Raw genomic sequence first — 18049 nt, 5'->3', positions numbered from 1 at the left:
TTAGAACCGGTGTAACCGGTTTAGATAGGTTCGAGTATAATAATGACGGAACCGGTTTGAACAGAACTATTCACGAATCGGAACCGAACCGGTTTTCTGAACCGGTTCGCTCACACATAGTTATAAAGCATGTCTTGTAGCAAAAGGATTCAAAGAAACCCCTGATGATGATGAAACCTTTTCGTCTATATCTTAGGATGCAAGACATAAATTTATATTGAGAAAACTAACAAGACTTAGTCAAAGTACTTACATAAACAAAGTTTAATGGGTTCAGAATAGAGAATTACAAGCATGGAATAATTCCTATGTCATAAGGGATGTCATTACACACATGAACCTCATCGATCTTATATAGAAGTAGAAGTAATTACATAAAAAAATAAAGATACGTTTTAATATTTTAATATACGGAAGTGTTAACAAGGAGCTATGTGTAAGATGTTACACATATGCTTCCAAACCAAGGATTTGAAATCACTATCTCCACAATTAACTGATTTAAAGACTATATACATACATACATACCAAAAGAAGTTGGAAAAATACGGTTACAGATAGAGTTCCACTAATTTTCTCCAAATGGGAATGACGTGTGAGAATCAACACTTAGCCCAATTTTGATTCCTCATTCAACCTGTTATGTCACCAATAAAATATTTATTAAATAATGTTTGTCATTTCTTAACAAATAAATAAAGCCCACAACATGAACACATTTAAGAAATATATACTTACTGTTTAGATAAGCCAGAAGGCTGTCCAGTTATAGTATCAGATGAGTCTTTTGTACTTGACTGCACATGAGTTTGGACTAAGTGATTATAAATTATTAAAAATAATAAATAGGACGATAACAAAAATATATAATGTTACAAAATTTACCATGTGATGTAAATTTTGAGATTGAGGTTGAGGTTGATTTTTGATCTTTTTGTGTAGGAGGACAAATACACATTTACATGTGAAAAATATTAGTAACGCAACCAATAATGTGAGTATAATGGCTTCGATCACAATCGCTGACATAAGAGCTGTACATGATGTAATGAAATAATTATCTATGGAATCACAACAGAATGGAATAGATCATTACATTCCGTTATCATGTTCGGTTGGCTTGAGGAAACGGAATGAATTTAATCACTTATAAAAAAGTGTTTACAGAAATAACTCAATAAGATACATAACACCCCTCCTCATTGGACGAAGGAATCGGAATGCGCAATTCCATTCCCTCTTCTTGATTACTAGCAAAAAGATGATTCATGATTGCATAGATGTAACTTACATTGAGCTATGACCGGATCCACGGGCATCTTTCTTATCAAGTTTATGGTGGCCTCAGAAATAAGAGGCGCTGACATCATCTCTTGACAATCTTCTGGATAACATCCATACCACCCCATATCATTAACACTCACTGTAAGCACCCCACCATCCTCATCCCCCTGTATTTTATTTGTACTTACAGATATTCAGTTAGATTCTATCGAGTTAAAACAATGTCATAATAAGAAAAGAGTTGAAAGAACAATGGTATAATTGGGTGGATTTTTAAAGTAAAATGCATTATTTTGAAGTAGGGTGTTGTGATATAAAGGAATGAAAGTAAGATGGTATAGTGAACAAGTAAATAAAAGTATGTTGCAATTTCTTAAAACAAATAAAATAGAAAACTCACATGATAAAGGATTTGTTGGAGGAGAGTGTTGCAATCTTCAATAGTTCCCCTGAATCTAATGGCTTTTGCTTTGAGAGAAAAACGTCTTGAGATTTCAATAAATGTTAGAAGGGGTTGCCACTGATTGCTGTTGCCATTCTTTAACTTTAATTCAGTTGTGCTTGTAAGCTCAGCTGGAAGGTTTGCTGAGAAATACCCTGAACTAACTTCCACAGAAAACATCAAGCGGAAGTGACTCTTATTTCCTGCATTTTCAATAAATAGCAATGTACTTTCAATTTTTTTTTTTTTTTTTTTTTTTTTTTTTTTTTTTTTTTTTTTTTAATTATACATTTCTTCCAATTCAGTAGATTTTTCAATCCTAATAAGAAAAAAGTGGAAATAAAGTGCTATAACCTCATAGATTTTTCAAAGTACAGCGTCTTAATAAAAAAAATATATGAAAAATGCAGTGTTTGTAAACTGTAAGACAGAGAAATGAAAGTAAAATGTTTTTACAATACCTGTAAAGTGAAGATGATCCGGATCCCCAATAGAGAAGTTAAAATTGTCTCGTTGTCTATCAAAGATCAAGAAGCCTTCATCTTCTGTCACATTCTCCAACATGATGAACTCAGGGACATTAATAAATGGAGGATCATTGATTGGGTTGACAATGACTGGAATATCCCAATCATGCTTCCCATGCTTGTTCATGGTGGTAACCCTAAGAGTATCTTCACCACTGAAGTTCCCCTCCCTGATTTATAAATAAGAGGTTAAAACTTAAAAGTAAAGGGAAAGTAGTGAAAAAATTGGTTGAATTTTGAGTACCCGATGTATTTGAGTGATTTAATGGCAAAATTGATAGCTTCCAAACGACCACTTATAATCAATTCTTTAGACCTTCCTTCCATTTTAGTGACTGTAATCTCCTTCCACATGGGATCCCAAAGTTGCATCAGTAGAGGAGAGAGAGAGAATGATCCATGTTGTGCAGTGAACATAATAGAGATGTTCTCTGTTGAATCCGAATATGTGATCTCAAACCCTGAATAGCCACTGTGAAAAGAAACAACCATATAGTATAAGATTTTACCAAATAATGTTAGAGGTTGTTTCTTTTTGACTAAATGGGTTAAGAACATAATCTGGAAAGAATGACTAAAAAAGTCTGGCTTAATGTATCAAGACACAAGCCTTTTACCTATTTGCTTCTTTTTTTTTTCCTCCCAACTCATCTCACGTTACAATTGATGAATATTGTGAATTTGTTTTCCGGAATGCAAGGGTAAAAGGGTATTTTAGTAAGTTGTAATACACGTCTAACACCTTACCCAAATTTAGGACTGAAGATATCTTCATCTGCCTGCAATTGAGGTGGAAAAGAAACAAACTGTGGGGGAATACAGACGACAAATATGTTTACATGAGAAGAAGCATTGTTGCCATTTGCATCTGACATTGAGTATGGAAATGAATCATTTCCATAAAATCTCTTAAATGGAGTGTATATAAACAGATCTCCATGCTGCAAAAGTGAACCATGACCTGGCTGCCAATATAAAATATATTTCATTCAGTAATAATATTTTGTTTTTTTTTCCTTTCAAACATTAAAAACAATTATGATTTATGATGATGGATGTTTAATGAAAAACTAGATAGTATAACTATAAATCATACCTGTTGATATTCAACAACTTTTGCCTTTCCACCAACAAAGTAATCGTTTACTAGAACATTAAAAACTATGGATTCATCCTCCCAAACAGAGACATCAAGACCATAGGCTATAGGAAGGTCCTCCCCTGAAGAACAAAAAAGTTATAGGTCATATGGACAGACACGTATTCAAAATTTGTATTTAAATATTCAAAATTCCTGATTAAACTTACTTTTGTAAGTAGTCACCTCAAAGGGACATGGGGGGATACTCTTTCCTTCAAATGAAGCACATATCTTGTATGTTCCAAGAATCATTGGCATGTAGAAGCCAGTGTATGTCCCATCCCTGTTGTCTACAAACATTACAACCATAAAAAATGATCTGTTGATTTCATCAGGATCCAGTGTCAATTTGGACAATTCTGATGCTTTTATCAAGACTGGATTAGAAAAAGAATCCATCAGTTGCACATCTACACCATGTAAAACCGTGTTTGAGACTCTTGATTCATATTTTACAACTCTTGATACGGATGCATTGACCTTGCCTGCATCAAATTAAGTTATCATAATCCAAACACCTAATCAAACAATTGTTAGGTTTTCAGCAATACCTGGACTTACAAACTTTGTAAATGGATTTCCTCCATTCAGTGGAACGCTGCCACAATATACACGAATCTCATACAACCCACTCTTTTCAGGTGTATAAAAAACCTCAAAGTCGCTATTCCATCTTTCCCATTCCTCATTCTCACCTGTTGTCACATCTCTGAATGTTTTTGTTAATCTATATATAAAAATATAAATTTTGAAAGAGAAAAAGAAAATTATACCATTGTGAGGATCCACTGGATAAATGTGTGGATCCACATCAAGCGAGATTAAAGGCAATGTGATTTCTACTCGAATTGTAATTAAGTTGAATGGTGAAGGATAGTCATAAATATCCCTTAAGAAGATAGAAAATTTTGAAACTTCTCCAGCAACAGAGTTTTGTAAACCAGATCCATTAACAATACTCTTCATTCCATCACAATACCCTATTCAAGAGTCGCCTACCATATTCAAACCATCACCATTTTAACAAAATACAGTAAAATGACAAAAAATAAAAGAAAAACAAAACTCACCAACATAGACCCTATATTCGTGTGGCATATCCTTGATCTGTTGTTTCTTATCCTTATCCGTAATGATGAGTGTAAAATCCCCATCTATAAGTAATTTGAAAGATAATGATTGAACACCTGGAGCCACTTCCTGAAATTGCACATCACCAATAGGCAAAGACAAATTTTCCTTCATACCAATAACATCAAAATCAAATGGATAAAATTCTGGAACAAGGTTCCCAAATTTATCTCGTTGAGTTATAAATGTTTCCATAGTGGAAAAGATCTGAAAAGATTTTGATTCAATGGTCCAATCTGGCACACAGTTACCAACATCAAGTGGTCCATGGTCAACCGTGAAAGTCAACGGGGATCCAATCAAGTCTTGGTTTTTATCTTTTACGTGAAGTAAGAGATTTCCTGATATGGTTGCAATAAACCAAGCCTCGAAACCACCAAATCTACTCCATCCGGGCTGCTGCAAATTCCACAAATATGCATTCTCACCTTTTGCATCTGTAGCAGATAAATCAAAAAAGTGAATTCTCCAATTTTCACTTATATATGTAAGATTGTTCCCAAATGCATCTTTAGGAATTATCAAGAGTTCAGCTTTTGCCTCAAATGCAAAATGATTGACTCCACCCATCCATGACACAATCCCACCAGGTCTATAAATTTTACCTTTAGTTAAAAAAAAAAAAAAAAAAAAAAAAAAAAAAAAAAAAAAAAAAAAAAACATTGTATCATTATCAATAACAACATAGGATAAGGAAATTGAGCAAAAACCATAACTTTATTCGAAACAAAAACCTGGTGTAACAATGAAAGACATAGAGGTGTCAGACACATTGAGATTTTCTTGACTGATAAGCACGTGGAACGTCCCAACCATAATTGGAATAAAATGTAACTCCCATTTGTTCATAGCAGGGCCCAAATTGGAAAAAAGCCCAGTAATGTAACTACTATTTCCCATCTTCTCATTCTTTCCATCGTAGTCACTCACTGTGATGTTGGGATTAAAAGGGTGTTTGTATGTCTTGGTGTTGAAATTCTCAGATACTATAACCTGAATAGTTGCAGTATCACCTGCCTGAAACTCACTCTTCGAATTCAGCCAACGAAACATAAAATGAGGAGGTATATACGAATCAGCTGCAACAAAATGTACACCAAATAAGTGGATGTATGAACATACAAGTATAAAAACCAGAAGTGTATTTAAAACAAAAACCTGGTGAAACGTGGAAATGCAAAGAGTTGTCATGCACTCTGAAATGCTCATCATCAATAACCATGTAGAAAACTCCAACCATGATTGGCTTAAAAAGAATCCGCCAGTTGTTCGTATCATTGCCAAAATCGGAATGCACATCAGTAACATAACTACTGTTCCCCATTGAGCCATTCACTGTGATGTTCGGATTAAAAGGGTATTTGTATTCCTCACTGTTGTAATTCCCCAATATTTTAACCTTAATCGTTGCAATATCACCTGGGTAAAATTCATCATCATCATCCATCCAACTATAAGCAAAACCTGGTGACTGTGTTGAGCTATCATCTGCAACACATGGTACAGCAAATTAGACAATGTAGAACAGATATGATCCATTCTTAGACTTGTGATAGTAGTAGCCTGTTCTAAATAGTTTAGTTGCTTAGTTAGTTAAGAGTTGTGGGGTAAACTTCCAATACTGTTAGTAGCATACTCGTCTATAAAGGAGGTGCTCACCCTGTCCTGTTTTGTGTTGTTAAATTTGAATAGATACATTATTTCCATTGTTTGAGAACGATAATCACATGTTGTTGCTTCACTTCTCTGAATTAGCTTTTGATTAATTTATATTTCATTTTGTTCCAGAGTGTGCTTTCATTCCATGAACAATGTAACTGCATTAGAAGATCCAAACCTAGTTCCTAATTCGAATTTCACATAGATCTTTCGAGTTCTATGCCTAGAAAATTTTGTTGTGTTCAATTTGTTTTTCCCCTATCACCGTATTGAAATTCAATATAAACGGATTACGCTATTTTATATGCAATGAGGAGGACATAGATATAATCGTGAGTGAGTGCGTATGACATTGATTAACCTGATTTTGATAAATGAGGAGCAATGAAGAGGATGAGGAGGGCAATGAGAGCGTTGCAGAAGAGCCACTGAGCAGCCATGGTCGAGGATGTTTTCCGCAGAATTGAGGGATTTTGAGTAGAAGAAGAAGAAGTTGCATAGTGAAATGGCGGTTTGAACTCGTAATTGTATTCAGAGGGAGGGAAATCGGTTGTGGCCGCATCTATCGGAAGATAAGGAAAGGAAGAGGAGGTTTCCGGCGTATCTCCAGAAAGTAGACCGTTATTTGGACGAAAGGCGTCTCCTAAGGGTAAATTACAAGTTCGGTCCCTGAAGTATACTTAAAATGACAGGTGTAATCCAAACTTTGGTTTTGTTAAATTCTTGAGGGTTTCAATCAAGGGTTGACAGAAAGGGTGTTGATGTGTTGCTTGCGAATGTAATACAACACGTCTCTCTATTCTCACTAAAGTGAACCATTTCGTATTAAAAACGAAAATGCGCGTAAAAGGTTTTCATTAAAATTGGCCATGATTTTACTTTTGCAATTTTGCACCTACTTGTTGTACAAGAAAAATATAAAAAACTAACGAAATCCTAAAAACAACCATAAAAATCAAGATGACACTTACTAGATCATGAATTTGGTAGTTAGAAGCAGGGGCGGAACACAAGCACTACAACTTGGGGGGCCGGAATGGAACACAAGCACTATAGCTTGGGGGGCCGGAATCAAAACTTCATAATTGAACTATATTATAACATATCAAAACTTCATAATTAAATTATATTAACAAGTTTTATTTGGTTCAAAATAATGACATATCAAAAGTATAAACAAGAAAACTAATATAAATATTGTTACATTGTTAATCAAAGTGGAACACGACGATCTTTTGCATTTTTAAAGTCTATAATAATTGTCTCTAAACTAATCTTTTCAGCAAGTTCCCTTTCGAAATGCAAAACCAATGAGTCATTTAAAAACTCCTCTTCCATTTTATTCCGTAACCTTGTTTTAATGAGGTTCATTGCTGAAAGGATCTCTCTGTTGTAGCAGTAGAAACGGGAAGAGTAAGTATGAGACTAGCTACTCTATAAATAAGATGAAAGTTCGCTACTCTTCTAGTCTTTATCAACCATTGACACAATTCTGACAGAGATGTCAATAGTTTATAATATGCATGTTGAACGACATCAATCTCATAATGTTGAAGTTGTATCTTCAAAACTACTTTCTCTTGTTCATTGAAATCTTCAGGATAAAACTTATTTACTAACTTAATTATATCACCACTTCGAAAAGGCTCATCAACACTTTTAGGATCTAAAGTTGTTGAGAGTCGAAGCAACTCCGTTGAGCTATCATTGAATCGATGATTGAGTTCCATTATTTGACAATTAATTGCTTCAAAAAATATATCCACTCGGTAATGATGTTCAAGTGTATGATCACTACACTCGTTACGAGCTCGAGCCCCTCTACTAAAGTATGGAGAAGACATATCAGGGATATCAATGTTGCGTTCCTGACAAAATGACATAACAAGAGAGAGCAAACCATCCCATCTTTCATCTTTCATTTTTTGTAATAACAATTTGGTAGATGCAACTAGCCTCAATGCGTTACAAATATCTTGAGATGGTCTTTGTAAAGCTTGACAAAGTAAATCCGTTATCTCCATTATTTCTTTCTCAAGATGAAGAATAAAAATGAACTCAAATGTAGTAATAGCCTCATATGCTGAATTCGCATCGCCTTTGATTGAACCGGTGCCATCTTTAATAATTTTAAGTAAAACCTCACAAGTTGGACTAAACATTTTGATTAAGTTCGAAACTGATTTGAGGTGAGAACTCCATCTAGTATCACCAGCTCGTTGTAATGTACCAATTTGATTAAGACCTCTACCCGTCTCTAACTCATCAATAGAAATCTTATATGAAATTTCCTCGGCTTGTGCATCTCTAAGTTGGTCGGCACGCTTGGAGGAAGCACCAACAACATTGACAACAAAAGATAATCGAGTAAAAAACTTCTGTAATGCAACAACTCCTCGTGAAACGGCTATTAATGCTAATTGCAATCGATGGGCAAAACAATGAACATAATACGCAAATGGACAATCATTTGAAATCAATGCTTGCAAACCCTTGAAATTACCTTGCATATTGCTTTCACCATCATACCCTTGCCCTCGAATTGACTTAAGATCAAGATTATTATGTGACAATACAGAATAAATTGCATTCTTAAGCGTTTGTGTTGTAGTGTCAGGTACATGAACAAGCCCAAAGAAACGCTCCATAACAAAGCCATCTTTATTTAAAAATCTCAAAACAATTGACATTTGTTCTTTATTAGACTGATCACGTGCTTCATCAACAACTAAACAAAATTTTCCACCATCAACATCCGCACAAATCATCCTCTTCACCCTAGTTGATATAAGGTTTAGAACCTCTTTTTGAATTGACTGTGATATATATGATGCATATTTAGGAGCAGTACGAAACAATTCTTTCATCTCCGTATTAAAATCGCCAATTGCCTTCAACATTTTACGAAAATTTCCTTTGTTTATGGAATCTAATCCTTCATTGTGGCCTCTATATGCAACTCCTTGAAAGGCACACCAACATACTGCATAAATTGTAGCTTTCAATCTTAATCTATTATTTTTACGCTCTTCTTCTGTAAATGTCTCAAACACATTTCACATATCTTGTGCCTGGTTTAACAAATCATCACATGATTTTTGTGCAACATTGTGAAAAGATGTACAATCAGTCCCTATGTGATGCAAAAAAAGCACAACTTTTTCCACCAACTTTCTTCCAATTATGAAATCCATCTATAGTAAATGTTTGTTGGCCGTAATGTCCCATTCCATAAGGCTTGTTAAATAGAAAACACGGAAAACAAAACGCAGCATCTAAGCTCTCTGAATATTCAAGTCAATGATATAACTTAAACCAAGAAGCTTGAAAACTACGTTTATGGGTTTCTGGTCCAGATTTTGGATATACAGAAAGTGTTCGTTGAAAGGGACCAAGATTAATATATGCTCGCCTAATAGTATCTCGTTAATTAGCCGAATAATCATAAATTTGCTTACGCAAACCAGGATCTCGTTCAAGTGTGTTAAGATCTATTTCATTAATTTCAAGATGAGGTTTTTTGAAATGACTATCAGTATTAGGAACATTGAGTGTGGGGGCATCTTCATCCAAAACGATCTCCGGTGGCTTTTCGGAATCTTGATCAGAACTTTGGTGTTTTCTTTTAAAAAACCCATCAATAGTTGATTGTTTTTTCATGTTGATATCCACTACAACAAACAAATGATTTTTTTATTTTAAAAAGATAATATAAAATATTTATGATATAAATTAGTTTCATATCAAAACAACAAATATATATATATATATATATATATATATATATATATATATATATATATATATATATATATATATATATATATATATATATATTAGTCCAACGATTTACAATTCTTAGGAATTTATATGCAAATAAATCAACATTTATTTTAGAAATAATGAATAATAAACTAATACATATAATAAGACAACATGAATAATAAATTAATAAATATAAAATAATATATACATATTACGTATATATTAATTCAATTTGTATATCTAATATATTGATTCAATATATGTATGTCATTAGTCAATTCAAAATGCATAGTTTTTACTTTATTAATAAAGTAATGTCTATTTGCCTAGAGCCCTAATATGTAGACTAAGATATATTCATATATATAACCGATTAATAGATGTATAAAGAAAAAGAAGGAAACTCATGTACCTCGTAAAGTGAGAACGAAGACAACGGAGACTGAATAAGGTGCAGGCTCCGGCGACGATGGAGTCGGAGTTCAGGTTTCAACAACCAACAGTCCAGGCTTCGGCGAGACGACGGCTAGCAAAGAGGAGAGAGAGCATACAATATGAACGGACTGAACAATCCGGCGACCGGAAAAGAGTACAAGACAGCAACGGTGTAACACCTGGATTCCCAAGTATTATTTTTATTCTTTTAATTTTTGAATGATGTGAGGAGACTCGGCGAGTTGGAGTCTAAACTCGCCGAGTAGGATCGCGGTTTTGCACGCGGGTTCGCGTCTGGACTTGGCGAGTCCAAAAGTGGACTCGGTGAGTCCACGCTGTTTAATGAAACCCTAATTTCCAGGGTTTGAACCTATTTAAAGGGGCTTATGGCCGTCATTTGCGGCCACCAACCCCAGAGAGAGACCCTAAAGAGATTTTGAGCGTTTTGGGAGAGAGAGGAGGCCATTGTTAACCTTTGAAGCTTTGTTTGGCAAGGCAAAGGAGTTTCTAGCCAAGAGGAGGCAAGGGGGTGAACATCCTTCGAATTTGGAGCTCAAAGCATCATTTTGGAGGTATATTTTGGCTCTCTTTTCTGTTATTATGATGAACATGGGGGTTTTGGGTTTCTTGACCCCTTTGTTGGTTAGATTTGATGTCTATTTCGTCCCTATTTGTGATGAGGCTTGGAATGGGATCCATAGAGGTCCAGAGAAGCTCTATTCCTTAAGCTTTATGAGGATTCATGGGAGTTTTGATCAAGGGTTATGAGATATGGGGCTAAAACATCATATAGGAGCAAATAGTTGTTGTTTGAGCACCAAGGTTTGGACTTTACATGATTATCATGCTTGGGGAGGCCATATCTATGATTGTATGGAACAGATCTGACCTCAGAAGTGAGTTTGAGTTTATGCATGGCATGAACTCGCCGAGTCTGAAGAACAGACTCGGCGAGTAGCATGAAGTTTGCCAGTAACCACTCACTGAGTGGTCTTGTCGAGTTTAGGGGTCGACTCAGTGAGTCAGGGAGAGTCAGGGGGACTGAGTCAAGCCGGAACTCACCGAGTTGTTCTTGAGACTCGGCGAGTTGAGTCGTGGTGGCACTGCGATTCATGTCAGGTGGAACTCGTCAAGTCAGAGAAGTACTCGACGTGTCAAGAGAGGATCCAAGAGAGTCAGTGGACACGTATAGACTCGCCGGGTCGCCCTAGTGCACTCGCCGAGTTCGGTCAAAGTTGACCGTTGACCTTGTTGACCTTTAGGGTTGAGTGCAGTTATATTTATGAGTGTATTACTTTGTGTGATTAGGCGGAGGCTAGATCATATTTTTTCCAAGACAGATATTTACCGAGACATCGAGGTGATTCTTTTCACTATACTTACCTAGAGTGGTATATTGTGTAGACCGGAGGGTCTTATGTGTTATGTATGAGATTATGTGCTATGTGCTATGTGTATGTTGTATGTTGATATAGACCGGACCGAAGGGTCTAACGATACAGACCGGTCCGGAGGGCCTAACGAGCTATGACCGGACCTGAGGGTCCAACGAGCTACGGGACTGGAGGGTCCCGCTAAGACACATCGACCGGAGGGTCGTATTATAGCCTTGAGCGGCGTATGTGTTGTATGTGGTATTTTGGGGAACTCACTAAGCATTTGTGCTTACAGTTGTTGTGTGATGTGTTTCAGGTACCAGTGATGAGCGCGGGAAGGCGCCGGCATGATCCGTACACACTTGTGGAGTTTATGTTTTGGATTCTGGGGGAGATGTCTTGTAATAAATATACATTTGAAACAATATGTTGATGTTATTTGTGAAGAATGATGGTTTTAAAAATGAAAATTTTGTTTTGAAAATTTACGTTGTTACAAGTTGGTATCAGAGCCTTGGTTTGAGGGATTCGGATGCATCTTCGGGCGTATCTGAACTCAAACTGAGGAATTGAGGAGAATCTTTATAATAAAATGAAATTTTTGAAAAGAGTAACAGAGTTTTGAGACAAACAGAGCAGAGTCGTGTGTACGATCAGCCAGTGCCCAAGCGACGAATTCCCCAAAAGTACCCTTACATTATGTGTTATGAGATATGTTATATTATGCATGCTAGAGTAGGCTAAGTATTCATATTAGGACTAGAGTGGCCTGATTTGTGATGCCTTAGCCTAGGAGTTTTCTGCTGCTGAGATGCTTTGAGAGCGAGTAATAACAGTTAGGAGCTCATGAGAATAGAGTACTTGTAATCCAAGATCCAAGGAGGAGGACTTGAAGTGAATGCTGGTGCGGTGTGGTCAGTAGTATTAGGCCCGTACTACTGAAGACACCAGATCAGTGGACATTTCAAGTAAGAATCTTTTGGACGACGAAGGACGAGTAGGGTTGCGTCATCGAGTATGAGCATGTTCGATCAAATCTCTGATAATTTTCGTTGTATTTCAGAGACATCATGGTTGGGACTCGACACACACCTGAGACCAGTGGTGTCAGCGACGAGGAGATCCGTCGGATGATTCATGAGGAGGTGGCTGCTGCCATCCGGGCTGAGATTCCTGAGATGTTTGGAGACATCAAGACCACATTGATCGAGACTTTTGATGAGCGGTACGCCGCGTTGACTGAGGCTGCTGCAGAAGCAGCTACTGCTGCTGTTGCTGCTGCCAGACCTCAGGGAGGTGACTCGTTGTTGTTCCGGGAGTTCAGCAACACGAAGCCACCAGAGTTCGACGGGACACAGGACCCAATTGCCGCTATGAGGTGGATCTCTGACATCGAGGGATGTTTCTATATGTGCTCTTGTCCAGAGCACTTGAGGGTTCGGTTCGCCTTGAACCAGCTCCGAGTGGGAGTGAAGGATTGGTGGAAGTTCATGACGGCGAACTTTACTTTGGCTGAGATTTCTGAGATGACCTGGGAGAGGTTCACCACTATGTTTCGAGAGGAGTATGTTCCCCCGGTAGAGAGGGAACGGTTGATCCAGGAGTTCTTGACCCTCAAGCAGGGTACTGATTCAGTGACTGTCATCACCAGGAAGTTCCATGAGAGGGAGATGTTTTGCCCTGAGCAGGTGTCGACGGAGCAGGCTCGTATGAGCCGTTATCTGGGTGTTCTGAGGAGAGATATACGGGAGTTCGTGGTGAACTCGACTTACTGGACATTTGCTGAGCTCCAGGAAAATGCCCGGAAGAGAGAGATCGAGCTGGAGACTCAGGCTAGGGAGGAGGCCGAGTCTCAGAGGATGGATCGGCGGCCGGCCCAGTCTCATCCGGCAGCCAAGCGGGCTAGACCCGTTGATTCGAGATCTGGGGGCGCGAAGGGCCGCACTTGTGGGAAGTGCGGTAAGAGTTATGAGGGGTCTTGCAGAGCTGGAGTATGTTACAAGTGTGGGAAGGAGGGGCATATCGTAAGAGAATTCCCCAAGGGATTCGCGGTTTGCTTTCATTGCAACCAGACTGGCCATCGAAAGGCCAAGTGCCCGCAGCTTCTACAGGAATCAGCGCAGGGATCTGTGCCTGCTGCTAGGGTTACCGAGACTCAGCCGGTGAAGGCCAAGGCCCCGAGGGATCGTGGGAGAGCGTTTCAATTGACCGCGGAGGAGGTCCGCGCAGCGCCTGATGTTGTGGCTGGTATGTATTTTCTTTTCATCTTTTATTTGAGTTGAGATTTTATGCTTATATGATCATATGCGTAGGTACTTTTCTTGTGAATTCTGTGCCTGCATTGGTGTTATTTGACTCGGGTGCGAGTCGGTCGTTTGTTTCCATAACATTTAGTCAGCATATTAGTACCCGTCGAGAGGCATTGGATCGGCCTCTGCGAGTTTCCATAGCTGATGAGCGAGCTTTGTATGCTTTGGATGTGATTAGAGGATGTGTCCTTGAGATCTTCGGTGTGGAGTTTCCGATAGATCTGGTCCCGATCGCGATGGGGGACGTGTGTGTGATAGTGGGTATGGATTGGCTGAGCCGTCATGGAGCTTTGATAGACTGCAAGCGTCAACTGGTGTCGATTCGAGATCCTAGTGGGGGAGTTCTTTCAGTGTACAACGAGGGTACACGTTCAGGGTCAGCATTTTGTTCGGCCGCCAGAGCAAGACAGAGTCTACAGCAGGGCTGTAGGGGTTTTGTGGCATATGTGTCATGGGCTACCCTACATGGTATTCCATGAAAGTATCACAAAGACAACTAGCATATCACATAATTACCAGCATACCGCTTAGCATAAACCTAACTATCATATCACACAACATAAGATGGGCCAGCCTTGGTGCCTTAGACCCATTGGTATGGTGAGAAGACTCACCTGCAATTGTCGGCTGAAGATATAAGATCATGCTGCTCCAACCACCGACACAGACTCCTCCACCGGTCAACACCAAATAACTAAACTCAATAAATACTAATAATTACCAAAACACCCCTAGAAGTCAACTGGTCAACTCTTGGTCAAAGTCAAAGTCCTTAGTCAAAGTCAAACTACCTGACTGACTCTACTCGCCGAGTCAACCCCCTGACTCGTTGAGTCCAAGAATCTTCGAGTCCCATCCTGCTCAACTCACCGAGTCGTCCCTTGACTCACTGATTCACGACTTAACCAGAAAAGGTTAGGGTTCCATGACCAGACTCGCCGAGTCCAAGGCAATCTTCAACAGACTCGCCGAGTTGTTCTTCCAACTCGCCGAGTTCATGCACACATTCATACAACTTGTCGAGTACACTCATGTGACTCGCCGAGTATCTTCAGTTCTCAATCCATTCAGAGGCATTTCAAGCCATGCAGGGGCTCCAATCCATAGATCTACCATTCTACAAGCTATCCCTCACGTAAAGTTGCAAACTTTACGTGATACCAAGGAGATATAAGCCCAAAACACACTAGGGCTTGGGTTTTAAACAAATGGGCTTTACCAACAACCCAAGAACTGAAGCTTTATGACATTCTAAGCCATCATGAGTCTAGATCTGGAGCAGCAACTCTAGATCTAACTCCCAAATCCGAGATAGGTCTCAAAACAAGCTAAGGGACTCACAAAACAACCACCAAGGATAAACCACAAGGAAATAGCTTAAGATAAGGCTCCTTACCTCAGAGATGTGCCCAAAACTGATGTAGATCACAGATCTATACAAGCCCTTGATGCTAACTTCCAATTTCTCAAGCTCCTTCCACCAATTTCCTCTTCTAAGCCCCCAATCTCCTCAACAATGAAGCCTCACACGAATTTTGGGGTTTCTGGAACTCAAAGGGAAGGTAAAGAGGTTGAAGGAGGAACATAACATTCTTTATATAGGGCACAACCCCGTGATTAGGGTTTTTCTCTCTTCAGCACCAACTCGTCGAGTTAAACTACCGACTCGACGAGTTAGTCACTTAACTCGGAATACCTACTCGTCGAGTCCCCTTCTTTATTTACACTTTACCCCCTGAACTCTTGATTCTGACTTGGGATTTTACATTTCCTTTCTTGGCCTTTCTGATTTCGGGTGTTACAAGTCAACCACAATTCATACATACATCTGAAAGTAATCAACTTATTATCATTCACTTCTCATTTGCTAAAAAAAGACAAACATCAAAGTTCAGGAGAAAAAAAGAAAAGAAAAAAAACCATGGAAAGAAAAGAGCATATGAGATAAGATAAAAAATCACCTGATGAATCCATGGATGATCAAACGAACCCAATTCAATTATAAACACAAACACCAAACAATACTAAACATCAATATCATAATCGATATTCATGAGTTCCCACATTCCATTTAAACTCCCAGCACCTGCTGAAAACATCACATGAGATACTCAAATACAAACAGGTAGCATTTCATCGTATCTTCAAAAAAATATTCCAATTGAAAACCTAAATAAAATATCGTAACAGAGATGAAACAAAACCCAATCGGTGCCTAAAATCAAAAGTTGATGACTTCAAGCAAGCACTAACCTTGACCTTCTCAATTGCAAACCCTTTTGTAAGAAACTTTCATTAAATGCCAAATATAAGTAGATGAGAAAGAAGATGAGAGGGTCGATTTCTAGTGAGAAGTAGATGCCTGTGGTTAAGTTTTGGTGAGCATAAGAGGTGTGTGAGGAGGTGAGGAGAGAGAACGAAAGATATTTTGAAAGGGAGAAGAAGATCGTGATAATCACAGAGAGAGAGAGAGAGAGAGAGAGAGAGAGAGAGAGAGAGAGAGAAAGAGAGAGAGAGAGATACTCTAATGGAGACGACATGATCGACGATGCTAGAAAAGAGAAGGAAGCAAAAGATCATTCGAAACCACTCCCCTCTTTCCTCTTATGCCGAGCGTACCTTTAAAATAAAATAAGACAGAAGATGGTGAATAAAGAACACATAGATGAACACAATACACGAAGAAACATACCGGAGGTAGTGGTAGGAGCTAGGTTTTTTAAGAGATTGATGGCAGATTTTAAAGGAGATCAGTGGAAATTTCAATCTGTTGAGCTCTTTGAGCGGGTTTTCATCTCCTCCGGCCGACAATTAGGGTATGATTGACTGATTCAAAATCTTATCTTGACCTATCTATACGCATGTGATATAAAATGGAGCCGATTCAACTAAAGTAACAAACTACCGATACATAAGGAAAGATATAAAGTGGAGGAGGCAAGACTATAATCTGACTTTTGACCGGATTAAATTTGACTTTTGACCAGATTAGATTTCAAACGATTAGAGAGACTTTTTCTGTATGCATAAATTAATTGTATATATTGCATAAGGTCTTGTACCTCTTAAAATTCAACAAAATCTTGTAAATGCTTTTTAAGGTATATATATATATATATATATATATATATATATATATATATATATATATATATATATATATATATATATATATATATATATTACAATCCGAATTTATATTATTTTATCATTTTTTATGATCATCCTCTACTATTTGTTACTTTTATTATTGTATTTAATATTATTACTTTTTATTTATAACAAACTAGCGTTTATACTTTCATATGTAAGACTTCATTTATGATGTGTCCATGATTTCTTTATATCAGATTTTATCTATGAAACAAAAAAGATTGTCTATATTTTATAACTTTAGTAGTTTTATATGTGATTAAGGTTTTGTTAGTATTTATTTTTATTAATACTTATCATGAGCAATGAGTCATACATTTATTTGAAATAGCAAAAAAAAAAAAACAAATAAAAAAAAAACTGTTTAGATATCAGTTTTTATTAAGAAAATTTTTTTCCTCAAAAAATTATAAAACCTAATCATGTAATTGAAGAATAGTTTATAACTAATACCGTAATAACTACGATATTTATGGTAACATAAAATTTTAAATTATACAAATTTATGTCAATATCTCACAATACTTAATGTTTTTCATAAATGAATCAAATTATAAAAAAATAAAAAATTTAAGAAGCCCTATCTTAATCTTCTAACATTCATTAAAAAAAATCCCAAAAAGTTGAAGGTATACCCTGTGCTAAGGGCAATTCTAACCATACACAATTTTTGTATTTTAAAGGGCTAGAATACTCCAATGGACCTTCAAATTTAGCGACATTTTAACACTATATATAAAAGCCAAATGTAAAAGTCTTTAAAACCCACCATTTTAGAGGTTGATTATAATTCAAACACTATTTTAATGCTAAATAATTATCCTTTT

The 18049-nt window shown here is 37.3% G+C and overlaps 1 protein-coding gene across 1 annotated transcript; it reads right to left on the bottom strand.

Moving 5' to 3' along the window:
* Window positions 1-326: 326 nt before the first annotated feature.
* On the bottom strand, window positions 327-9844 carry LOC111895799 (uncharacterized). Its single transcript, XM_023891862.1, has 18 exons — window positions 9643-9844; window positions 7682-9167; window positions 6546-6853; window positions 5684-6013; window positions 5260-5604; window positions 4465-5130; window positions 4168-4374; window positions 3946-4089; window positions 3562-3879; window positions 3350-3474; window positions 3001-3218; window positions 2498-2725; window positions 2188-2423; window positions 1685-1929; window positions 1292-1451; window positions 886-1034; window positions 739-797; window positions 327-637 (listed from the first exon to the last, which is right to left on the bottom strand). The coding sequence occupies exons 1-18, from the start codon at window positions 9842-9844 to the stop codon at window positions 610-612; spliced, it is 5454 nt and encodes a 1817-aa protein (XP_023747630.1). The 3' UTR covers window positions 327-609.
* Between the last annotated feature and the right edge of the window lie 8205 nt (window positions 9845-18049).

The sequence above is a fragment of the Lactuca sativa genome, chromosome 6 (assembly GCF_002870075.4).
Source record: "Lactuca sativa cultivar Salinas chromosome 6, Lsat_Salinas_v11, whole genome shotgun sequence".
NCBI classification, from domain to species: Eukaryota; Viridiplantae; Streptophyta; class Magnoliopsida; order Asterales; family Asteraceae; genus Lactuca; species Lactuca sativa.
Note: the sequence above shows the minus strand (reverse complement) of the source record. Positions and strands in the feature narration are given on the sequence as shown.